This window comes from Brassica rapa, chromosome A07 (genome assembly GCF_000309985.2).
Source record: "Brassica rapa cultivar Chiifu-401-42 chromosome A07, CAAS_Brap_v3.01, whole genome shotgun sequence".
Taxonomy (NCBI): Eukaryota; Viridiplantae; Streptophyta; class Magnoliopsida; order Brassicales; family Brassicaceae; genus Brassica; species Brassica rapa.
The window spans coordinates 25,451,200-25,464,282 of record NC_024801.2 but is presented as its reverse complement, the minus strand read 5'-3'; the positions used below and the strand labels follow the sequence as shown (position 1 = coordinate 25,464,282).

General features: G+C 29.2%; 1 protein-coding gene across 1 annotated transcript; it reads left to right on the top strand.

The window, feature by feature from the left end:
- The first annotated feature begins 7,764 nt into the window (after positions 1 to 7,764).
- LOC103831700 (protein DETOXIFICATION 54) lies at positions 7,765 to 10,221 on the top strand. The gene is made up of 2 exons (XM_033276114.1): positions 7,765 to 8,721; positions 9,524 to 10,221. The coding sequence occupies exons 1-2, from the start codon at positions 7,765 to 7,767 to the stop codon at positions 10,088 to 10,090; spliced, it is 1,524 nt and encodes a 507-aa protein (XP_033132005.1). The 3' UTR covers positions 10,091 to 10,221.
- Positions 10,222 to 13,083: the final 2,862 nt, after the last annotated feature.

Here is a 13,083-nt window from a genome sequence, read left to right as displayed (position 1 = left end):
ATAGTATTCAACTAATTAAACCAATCATGATTAATATAGTTTTTATAAATGAAATTAATTCATTGTAGACAAATGTAAGTTTTACTGTTAATCCTACCATCTCGTGTATGAATGATTCCTTCTGCTTCACTATCAATCATCACATATTTTTAAATAATAAAATAAATTAAAATTCTACTTTTTATTTATGAAAATAGATGGGTTATATGTCAACTACACTAATTCGTCATTACTATATAACAAAAAATTATTAAAAGTTAATTTATAGCAAAACTAGTTATTTTATCAGAAATGCGGAATATCAGAGGTTATAAGAATAAGGTTGTACCAAAATATAGGAATCTACTACTTTCATAAAGCTTTAAACGGAAGGAATATGTTGTCTGCCATTTAGTTAAATTAAATATATGCATCTGTTCTCTTATAACGATACTCATTTGTCGCATATAAGCCACACATAAAACTATATAATATAACCATGTAGAAACTTTAAGTGATTATAGAAGTTCAAAAGAAATACTTTGTGATTATGTAATACAATCTACAATACACTCACACGACCAATTTCAATTCCCCGTCTCCCTATCCATGATTCTTCCCCTACACATAGTAAATTACTATTACTGACATGAACCTTATTTTATTCGAATTAATTTTTGTTGAAAATGATACTAGGATGAAATGAACATTTTAAAAACTAGTTTAATTGATTAGAGAATTATAATATTTACATAAATGTTAGTATGATTGTGAAACTTTAGCCCCTTCGTATTGGCCACGAGGCAGCAACCTCTCTTGTTATGATGTACGAGTCACTAACAATATAATTTTACGTTGAATTTCGAAGACACATGCTTTGGTCGATTTGTTTTAATAACTCTATATAGATACTATGGTCGACAAGCCGAAATATAAACAAATGCCTATAAAGCCAAAACATCATATTAATTTAAGTGTTAGTGATGATTTAAGAAACATACTGATCGTGTCGTATTAACGGACCTGTCACTATCTACTTCTGGGATTATGGGTAGCCGTACGTGCATTTTGCCTTTCAAGTCTTTATTTGACATATAAAATATATAATAATTATTGAATGGATTAACATCAAGTTTAGTTGGTATTGTCTTGTGACTAAGTGACTTATGAGGCATTTTTGAGCGTTTTATCGCATTATTAAAGGTTTTGTTCGAAACTTAAAGCAGCGTAACTTTGAAGTTATAAACAAAGAATAGATTAGACGAAAAATCAAGATTCTCAATTAAACCAAATAAAGCTATTTTATAAACCATTATAGAATACAAACTGTTCCAGTATATGATTTGATCATTTATAAGATATAGATATAAAATGATATAAATATGCGTTGATTTTAAAAAGTGTAACATAAGTATATTGAGCTTACTTTAGATTTTTTATCATATGATATTCTCAAATAAAATCTTAAATTAGTAACTGAATACATTTCATTGTTCTCATGTTAATATTCTAGCATTATAGTAAATCATAATATTCGAAACTAGTAAGTGATTGTAATCTAGCGGTTGAATTAGTGGTGAAATATTTGCCCTATGTGTCGAAAGAAACCATAGTCTGAATCCTACTAGCTATAGCTCTCCATTATTGGCTTTCCACTTCGTAGTTATGGACGCTTTAAATTAGAAGAATACTTTACGTTTTACATGTTTCAATGCGAGTTTGTTTAGCAGTTGCCAACAATTTTCTTAATTAATTGAGATAAATGTGAACCAAAAACTAAAACTATTTTTAGGTACATGTAAAAGCTGCATATTCTTATCTTGCCGTTTAAAGCCTTTATAATGGCTAAGACGAGTTGTTAAAAAAAAGGCTTAGACGAATCAGTCACTAACAATTTTACCGTACCAAAGAGTAAAGACCTTTAATTTCTAGTAATACATTTATTTAGTAATATTGTGTACATTCACACCATATAACGAGCTGATGAACGTATCTTCTTCAAACCTTATATAAACAAATCAATAAACAATAGTTATAGACTATACTTGATGAGTTTGAGACTAGAAGAATCAATCTTAGGCATATAGATGTATTTTGCATATAGTTTTGCAACAAAAAAAAATTATGAAAATTTGAAGGTTCTAAATATATTGTTAATGATTATCATATCACTAAGATCTATATTTCAAATAGTAAGTATGAATTATATTTTATACCTGAATATTAATATGTTACTGAATCGGTTTTGAACACTATCCAAAATCAGATGAAATAATATTATCTGCAAACACTTTGGACGAGGAATCTACAAAGTGATGCTCTCAATCCTTCACAGTCAGGGGTTGAGTTTTTATACACTAGCCTTTCCATTCCGATTCCATATATGTTTTAGCCACAGCCACATGTGTAGAGTTTCATGACATATATATCTAGTTGAAGAACTGGTTTTTTAAAATTAATTGAAGAAACATATATTCCTGTCATTTCTAAAATAACATATGTGTTTTTGAAAACCAACATCTTGTAAATGAGGAAGAAATAAAATAAATTTGTTTTTGTCCCTCTTATTTTTCTGGTATCCCAACCCAATTCGTGACATTTATTCGACTTATCCTAATATCTGATCTAGTGCCCTCACTTATTTTGTCAGGCGGCTGCGCACGTGCAGACTTTCTCTATCGTCCATATACGTATCAATTCTTTGAACTCGTACGGTTCCCCATCTTCTTGTCGGTCTAATAAGTAATAATCCAATTCCCAGAACAATGGACGTTGATTCTGGAAAAGTATTTGTTGCTTTCAAAATACTTATTTTGGTTTGATCAGTTGAGCATAGAGAAGTCTCTACAGGTATAGTTAACCAATAAGCTAGAAAGGCCAACTCAAAACAACTCTCCATATTTTGGAGATGGTCTTAAGTGGTGTATGTTAGAACATAAAATTAAAAATATTTATGTAGTACATAATATACGTGCATCATTCCATTTGTTTTTTTTTTTTGGGTAAACTTAATCATTCCATTTGTTGACATGGGGATTCATGAAAAACTAGTAATTTTTTTTAACTAAATATTATAATAATTTTAGCTAAATATTATAATAATTTTTCAAATGCTATATTTTAACTAAATATTATAATAATTTTAGAAAAAAACACACTAATTTTTTTTTCTCCAATTCTAGTGGGGTCAGTCACCCCACATTTTCCTCTCTACCTCCGCTCCTGATTAAATCCCATAAAACGTCTTCTCACTACTTCACCAGCACACTAGCGAACAAGTTAAACTCAACACGCGCATGGAATACCTTATTGTTCTAGTTCATTTGTATAACATTTTATGTTTCTAAAAGTAAGTCAAATTATATACTAAAATAGAAAAGTATAAACAATTTGAAAATAGCGAAGACAATAGAATGGTATATAAATTGTGTAAGACTCTGATTTATCTTTAAAGTTTCGCTAAAACAAAAGGTTTTCTTTACAAATGAAAGAATAATGCAGTATAGAAATACTGCGCGCTACATGATGATACGAAACGTGTCATCGACGTGAGTTGAGTGCAAATATCGTCAATTAAATACCCAACAGTTCTCAAATCGTGAACATCAATGTGTAGGTTTCAGATCCAAGTGGTAGTGACCTCGTTACTCTACTAGCCGCTATATAACAGAGTAACATTTTTCTATCATTAAATTCTCAACATATAAAATAAACAAAAAAAATAGTTATTATATTTCTTTTTTTGTAAAAAGAATAGTTATTATCAAAAATACAAAAAAGTGGCTGGATTGTAACATCGATTTACTTTTATATTTGTTTCCTTATTTGGTGACTATAGATCATTGATTAAAGCAAGTTTTTCTTTTGGGTCAAAAACAAGTTTATATGAACTGAGCGTAAGTTTTACTTGATCAAATAGTTGGAATATGGTAAGGGTATCTCCAACTCCACTCTATTTTTTCTTCCAAAATTGAGTAAAAGTGAAAATAGAATAACGATTGCTCTAACCCAATTCCAAATCTCACTTTATAATAGAGTTTACTCCATAAATAGAATAATCTTTTTTTTTTTTTGACAATCTATTTTTTGTTTATTCATCACTCCGTTATAGAGTCAAAAATAGAGTAGAGTTGGAGCATTTCTACTCTATTGTTACTTTTACTTTATTTTGGAAAAAAAATGAAATATTACATTGTAGATGCTCTAAATAGCCTACAAAATAAGGGTCTTGAAGGCTGTAACGGCCGTATTCTCTCAAAGATATATTACTACTGGCTCAAATGTATGCTTAATTTTACAGCTTTATTTTTTTTCTAAAAATATATGACTTCTAAAATTATAGCTTGTAAACTTTATTATGCATTTCAATTGATTATTTTAAAAACAAAAATATCTGGAATATGTTAATTAATCACTAGTTCATGTTTTTGTTAAGAATCGACTAATACATTCTGCAATTGCGCGAACGTCTATTTGCATGATATAAAGCTAGCTAGCTGATCATTTCAAGTTTCACCCATTATCGGAATCCTGTACCGCAACGTTGGAGCTTTTCTCATTCACCCTGCTAATCTTTAATCCTGGCACAACCATGTTCTAAACTACACGAAATCTAGCATATATATTGGTCGGACTTTACAATGCCTCACAATAGCATGGTTAGTGATTTTATATGAAATCACAACACATACACTAATGTTACATTCAAGCAAGGTGATCCAATTTTCTGTTAACCCTTCAATGAATTTAATAATGTCGACTTAAATGTTTTGGGCATATGATGAAATATCGTTAAAATATGTAACATACATATACTATTATTATTTTATCAAAATGTAACATTTTATCATCGTATGTACTTTGGTACATTTATAAAACATATGAAAGTTTGAGTGTGGTCCTTATCAAATACAGCATACAAACCAAAACCACCAAAACAGAACGGAAATGGATATATTCTTTCAGTTAGTTAGTTCAAATAAAATCATTTCTTATAAACAATTCACAACTAAAAAAAATGAAACTCTTACAATTAGTAATAGTTAAAAATCATAGCAATGGAATGGCTTTCATGACTCCTACCTTTGACCCCCTTAATTTACTCAGACACCTCATGATTTTTGGTTTTCTTTATTCTCTCCCGGAAAAGGATTATCAATAAGCAGTAAGGTTTCTACTACTCGAAATTGTACATATTAACATATTTCATTTTGTGTCTGTTCATTTGAGTAATTAATATTGCTCACAACCAGAGCCGGACTTAAAATTCTGGGGTCTTATCCAAAACAATTTTTTATTATTTAAAGATATTTTTTTGAACAAAAAAAGATTAGTTTAAAATTATTTTTTAAGATAAAATATCTTTTGTTTACTTAAACATTTAAAAGAACATTTTAGTTTATTATAATTTTTTATATAATTATAGTTTTTAAAATATGTTTTTTTTAATCATTTTTATTATTTTACATTAAACATTTATATATTTAGCATATACAAAAATATATATTTTTTAAGGAGCCCCACAAAATTGTAGATGTTTTATATAGGGCCTTTTATGTATGTAATTTATGCATCAGGTAAGTTTATTTAAGATATTTGAAATACTGGTTCAATTTAGGATAAGTACTCAGCCTTTAGGAGAAATAAAGTGCAACTTTCCGCAAAATTAAAATGATTGTAAGATAACATATAAGCTACTTAAAGTTATTCTGCATTACTCTTTATAAACTATATATATTGAAATAGACAATAATTGATATCATTTTTCTATATCAATTATCTTATACACTTTTCTTAGAGTCATTGTTTTTATATAACGATCTTTATACGAGGTAATATATAAGTAATTAGAATTATCATTGTTTTTAATATTACCACTTAAACAAAATCATTCAAAATTATCTTACAGGAAATTTATAATGATTTGAAATATTAAATACTTTAAAATATTTTTTGATTCTCAAAATTAGCATTGTTATGTTTTATTTTAATAATATTATAAATTTCCAATATTATAAACTATACTTGCATTATATGATTTCATATTTTCTAAAATCAATCAATGTGAATATAGATAAAGCATTTGAAAATATACTGATAGTTAATTATTTTTTGAAAAGTCTAAAGATTTCAGTATATACTACATGTCTAATATTTAACAAAATATTATTTTATATTTCAAATTATACTTATTATATATCTATGTGATTTAGAAAATCTAAGTTGATTTTTACAAAAATATTTGTATGATAAAAATTAATATATGTCATGCTTTAGTAAATGTGATATTTGAGTTAAATGTACTCTTTGAAAATTTATTCTTCTTGAAATAGAAATGCTAATATATATTTTAAAATAGAAAATTATACCTGATCTGAAATAAATATTGTGTTGTATATATTTGTAAATTTATCATGAAAATTAAATTATATATATAAAGATTAACATCTTAAAATTTAAAATATAGGATATTTACAAAAATCTGAACATTTACTTAATTGTTGAGATTGAATATTTTGAGATATTTGAATTCATATGGTTTAGATTTGTTTGACTTAGATATAAAAATAAAGTTTAAACATAATATATACTACTGTATCAAATAATTTAAATGTATAGTTCAAATAATAACTTAAACGTATTAATATTATTTTATGGTATAATATATTGGTGTATCAAATAATTTTATGTACTAATATTATATATTATGGTATAAATAGATATGATTTAAATATAATATATTCTATGCATGCATTTGATTAATATATTAAATATAATATATTCTATGCATTTATTTTACCAAAATATTATTAATAAATAATTAAATTAATAGTAAAAATTAGTAGCATATATTTTAGTAAAAAAATAACTAAAGACTTAAAAAGATTGTATTTTAATAGATTAATTAAATTTACTTTAAGTGCAAAATATTTTGAATAGATTCAAAAGTGTGAAACATAAGACGTTAGCTAAATGTTATGTCCAAAATATCACTATTTTAATATATTAGACATTATGGTATAATTAGATTAGATTTAAATATTATTATCAAACACTTAAATTAATAATAAAAATCAGTGGTATATCTTGTAATAAACACATCAACTAAATATTTCTTTTTAAAAAGTTCATAGTTTAATAGATTATATTAAATATATATTTAGTTAATTAAAGGCTATGTCCAAAATAGGATTATATTTTAATAGATTAGATTATTAGCTAGATACTTAAAAACTTCTAGATTTATTTTTTGAAACAAGTTTTTTTTTTCAAAAGATTTATCATTTAAACTTTGTAAAATGGTTTATATTTTTCTGTGTATATATTTAGGAGTAGAAGACAGAAGACAGAAGACATAAGCCAATAACCATTTTTACAAATTTTAAATGTTAAATATTTTGAAAAGAAAAACTTGTTTTGTTTGTGGTTTTTCTGTTAGGCTTTTGTTAATTTGCAGCTTTGTGTCTCGAAGGTTATCGATCCTAGCGATGGCGATAAGTTTTTAGCTGATAGTTTATCACTAAGAAACTCACAAGTGCGTTAAAAAAAAAAAATTCAACTCCTCTATTTAATGCAGCTTTCCTCCTTTCACTTTCAGGAGACAATCGAACAGATCTTTTATTTTTTCTGCATTTTTATACTTTCGCTTTCCTTTCTAGCTCCCCTGTTTCACGTCTTCCCTATCTCTCTTCCCCTGTTTCACCGTAAACCTCGCAACCTACTTCCCTCCTTGTGTAACACGTCCAAAGAGCTTCTTCCTCTTGCAACTACTGTTTGATCGAATCAATGGAGGAAAAAAACCAAACAGACGATTTCTCTTCCCATAAACACCCAACTCTTCCTCAAGTCATAGAGGAGCTGAAAGAGCTCTGGGCCATGGTCTTACCGATCACAGCAATGAACTGTCTAGTCTACGTAAGCGCCGTCGTCTCCGTCCTCTTCCTCGGCCGTCTCGGTAGCCTCGAGCTCGCCGGAGGAGCTCTCTCGATCGGTTTCACCAACATCACAGGCTACTCAGTCCTCGTGGGCCTCGCCTCGGGCCTCGAGCCAGTGTGCAGCCAAGCCTTCGGCAGCAAGAACTGGGATCTCCTCACGCTCTCTCTCCACCGCATGGTCGTTATTCTCCTGATCGCCTCCGTGCCCATCAGCTTCCTTTGGGTCAACCTCGGGCCCATCATGCTCTTCATGGGCCAAGACCCGGAGATAACGGCTACGGCAGCTGAGTACTGTCTCTACGCGCTTCCTGATCTTTTGACCAACACTCTTCTCCAGCCGTTACGGGTTTATTTAAGGTCGCAGCGCGTGACGAAGCCGATGATGTGGTGCACGTTAGCTGCCGTGGCGTTCCACGTGCCGTTGAACTATTGGCTCGTGATGGTGAAGCGATGGGGTGTTCCTGGTGTGGCGATTGCTTCCGTTGTGACGAACTTGATCATGGTTGGGCTTCTGGTGGGCTATGTTTGGGCTAGCGGGAAGCTGCAGAAGAGAGTTAGTGGGTCTACGGTGGCGGTTCAGTCGTCGTCGGCGGTGGAGTTCTTTGGAGGGTTGGGGCCGTTGATGAGAGTGGCGGTTCCGAGTTGTTTGGGGATATGTTTTGAGTGGTGGTGGTATGAGATTGTGACTATAATGGGTGGTTACTTGGAGAATCCTAAGCTTGCTGTAGCTGCCACTGGGATTTTGATTCAGACAACGAGTCTTATGTATACTGTTCCTATGGCTTTAGCTGGATGCGTCTCTGCTCGGGTACGTGTCTTGTCTTTATCTCTCTTTTTTTTTTTTTTTTTTTTGAAACACTTCTTTATCTCTCTTTTTTTGTGGATTTAACTGGTCAAAAATAAAATAAAATATCAGTGTTCTAAAATTTGGTAAATCATATATAAGCAAAAAATGCATATTTACCACTACTGATTTTCTAAACATTGGTCAAGATTTGAGTCAACGATTGTTGATTAAGTCGTCAAGATTTGAGTCAAAGACTATTATTGACAAGTTGATTAAGTGGTCAAGTTATGAGTAGACAAATGATTGTTTAAAATCAAAGCGTAGTTGAAACGTCTTTGGCAAAGACTTGTCTTTTGATTAGATATGATATGGTATGAGATACAGTATTAATTAATTAAATTTTAGGACTTAAAGTCTTGGAACTCGAAGCTGTGAAAACAATATACAAGAAGCAAAAACGTTACTCAAGAAAGATTTGATGCACTTTGTTCTTGTTATTGGCATAAGTTTTTTTTTTCTTTTGAGTGTTTCCAAGGATAGAAAACGTGCAATGTGATGTAGGGTTTGTAAAATGTACTGCATCAACTTCCACTAATAGACCACCCCGTGACATGTGATTGGACATTAACATACCTAAAAATAAAATAAAAAAAGTGGTTGAAAAGAAAGTAGTCAAGTGTGGTCTATTTTATTGTTGCCAATCTCATGACACTCTTCAACCTCATCGAAACCCACTTGTCCTTGTCTGTTTCCTTTAAACGTGACAAAAGGTTGGCTTCAATAACTAACTTTTAAGATTTCATTTTGCATTAATATTTCACAGGTTGGAAACGAGCTCGGTGCAGGTAGACCATACAAGGCGAGACTAGCGGCTAATGTGGCTCTAGCTTGCGCATTTGTGATAGGAGCATTGAATGTGGCCTGGACCGTGATTCTAAAAGAGCGGTGGGCAGGGCTTTTCACTGGCTACGAGCCACTCAAAGTGCTGGTTGCTTCGGTTATGCCGATTGTTGGGCTTTGCGAGCTAGGGAACTGCCCGCAAACTACGGGTTGTGGCATTCTAAGAGGGACAGGCCGGCCTGCGGTCGGGGCACATGTGAATCTTGGGTCGTTTTATTTTGTTGGGACGCCAGTGGCCGTTGGACTAGCGTTTTGGTTGAAAATTGGGTTCAGCGGGTTGTGGTTTGGGTTGCTTTCGGCTCAAGCGGCTTGCGCGGTTTCAATATTGTATGCGGTTGTGGCGAGAACGGATTGGGAAGGAGAATCGGTGAGGGCGATGAGATTGACGAGTTTGGAGATGGGTAAGGTTGAGAAGGATGAGGAGTCATCGTCGTTGTTGTTGGTGGATGATCGTAATGGAAGTGATGATAAGTTGAGTGATCTTTTGTAATAAAGTGTGGGGTCAAAAGACATGTTGTTGGTTGATATTTGGTATTTTAACTAGTGGCGAGTGTTGTTAATGTTTTTGTGTCCATCTCGTTTTCTAATTGAAACCATGGAAGCTAAATCATTTTAGATGTTGAAAATCTGATTAATTAAAAAATAATTAAAAGAAGGAATATTGGATAATGTCTTTTTGCCAGAAATGGTGAAAAAGGAGAATATAATAAAAGCATATAAGAAACCTTTTTTGGCCATATTAAGCCACACATCATTGAATGCATGCCTATATCCCTTTGTCTCCCTTTTAGTGTGGTTTTCATAACAAACAAACAAAAAACATTTTTGAAAGTTTTATTTGTCTAATCTATACTATACTAAAAGGGGGATATAAGCCATGGAGAGGGTGTCCACATAGGATAGAAAAATCAACCAATCAGAGAACCCGAAATTGCCATGTCATCTCATTTACTTTTCGTAAAAAATAAAAAAAACAATGCGAAGGTGAGAATCGAATCCGGGTTAGTATGATATATATAGGACAGTTACCACTAAGCCATTGAAACATTCTTGGACACATATACAAGAACCACTAAGTATATAATCACAAACTCTTATGTACATTTACAATAATATAAATTCAACTTTCAAGACTCCGATACTTTGTTTTGTAAAAAAAAAATAAGTAAGTGACTAAGCTAATATATTCTTAGAAAGTGTGAGAACGTTGACAAATATGAAAAAGCATAGATTTTGTTTTCGTGACAAAGTTAAGAATTTTGTAAAAGTAAGTTTAACATATAAATTTTCGTGACAAATATGAAAAAGCATAGATTTTTGTAAAATTTTGACAAAACAACTCAAAACATACTTCTCTAATTTCTTAATAAAATATTATTTAAGGGTGTAATAATTAAATATATTAATTCAATAAGTTTTGTAATTTATAGACAAAACAATAACATAACAAATTTTGAAACATTTGTTTAACCTATCGATTTTTTTCATGAGAATCCAACTAAACAAGATAAAAAAAATAATTAGATTTACAAATATTTAATTACCATTTTATTCAATTTTGATTAATTTCAAATTGTCATAATGTATCTTTTGAAGTTACAAATATGAAAAAGCATAGATTTTTGTACAATTTGACAAAACAACTCAAAACATATTTTTCTAATGTCTTAATAAAATATTATTTAAGGATGCAATAATTAAATATATTAATTCAATAAATTTTATAATTTATATACAAAAAAATACCACAAATTTTTTTGAAACGTTTGTTTAACCAATCGATTTTTTTTTCATGAGAATCCAACTAAACAATTAGATTTACAAATATTTAATTACCATTTTATTCAATTTTGATTCATTTCAAATTGTAATAATGTATCTTTTTGAAGTTACAAAAAAAATAATGTTCTTTCTTTATTAAATTAACATTATATATAGATTCTATATACACAAAATAAATATAATATAACAACATAAGCTTGCTTTCCCCGATTCATATGAAAACTTTTTAAGTTATCCACCAAAACAAATTAATTAAATCAATGAAATTGTTAAAATACAGCAAATTAATATATAATTTTATTTTAAATTAAATTATTTAAAAAGTGTATTTTCGTTAAAACAAAATAATAAATAAGTAAAACTGATTTGATGGTAATTTTTATGATATATATATATATATATATCAATTATGTGAAAGAAATAGAAGCTTAATATGAAAAAAGATCTTAAATACAAAAACCTCTAAAAAGTAACAAAAAAACTAATAAATTAAACTATGATATCACTTAAAAGCTTCTTAGACCATATTAAAAAAATATTTAAGTGATAATAAGACAAATTTGATTTTTTTTCCAGCAAAAGTTTATTATTAATTAACATCAGTTATTTCAAGATGTTTAAGAAATGGTGGACAAAAAAATAGGATGGATATTAATGATATATGAACTATGAATAGTACTTTGTGAAGCAGACTTAGATAACATATCTGCATATCCATTTCCAGTCCTTTTTGATGCCTAAATTCAATTTCTTCAGAGTAGTTATTCCACAAATAGATCATATGAGATATTGTTTTGATATGTAGATTTGTTTTTTCAATGTTAAGAAGATTGATAACTGTAAAAATGTCTCCTTCGAATATGATATGTCTATAACCGAGTCCCCAACATGAGACAAGTTTGTTTAAAAAGTAAATAATTTTATTTTTCTTATATTATATAATCAATATATATTATTTACTGATAATAAAAATATAGTTATTCTTCTATCACAAATATCTATGCAAATATGTGAATCAAGTACAACAATCAAACAACATAATGATTTTCATAAAGAAAATTTAAAAAGTATATTTATGTTATGTAGTCATATTTTATATTCTTTAAATAATGTAATACAATGTTATACATTATTTTTTTAGAATTGAGAAATACATATATCAGTTAGACAAATTAAGCGATAATTAAACAAAATTTGATTTTTATTTTGTGAGAAAAAAAGTTTATTATTAATTAGCATTACTTATTTCAAGATGTTTAAGAAATGATGGACACAAAAATAGGATGAACATAAATGATATATGAACTATAAATAGTTTTTTTTAAAGCTGACTTAGATAACACATATGCACATCCATTTCCAGTCTTTTTTTATGCATAAATTCAATTTCTTCAGAGCAGTTATTCCACAAAGAGATCGTATGAGATATTGTTTTGATATTCAGATTTGTTTCTTAATTGTTAAGAAGATTGATAAATGTAAAAATGTTTCATTCGAATATGATATGTCTATAACCGAGTCCCCAACATGAGACAAGTTTGTTAAAAAGTAAATAATTTCATTTTTCTTATATTATATAATAAATATATATTATTTATTGATAATAAAAATATAGTTATTCATCTATCACAAATATCTATGCAAATATGTGAATTAAGTACAACAATCAAACAACATAATGATTTTCACAAAGAAAAAATA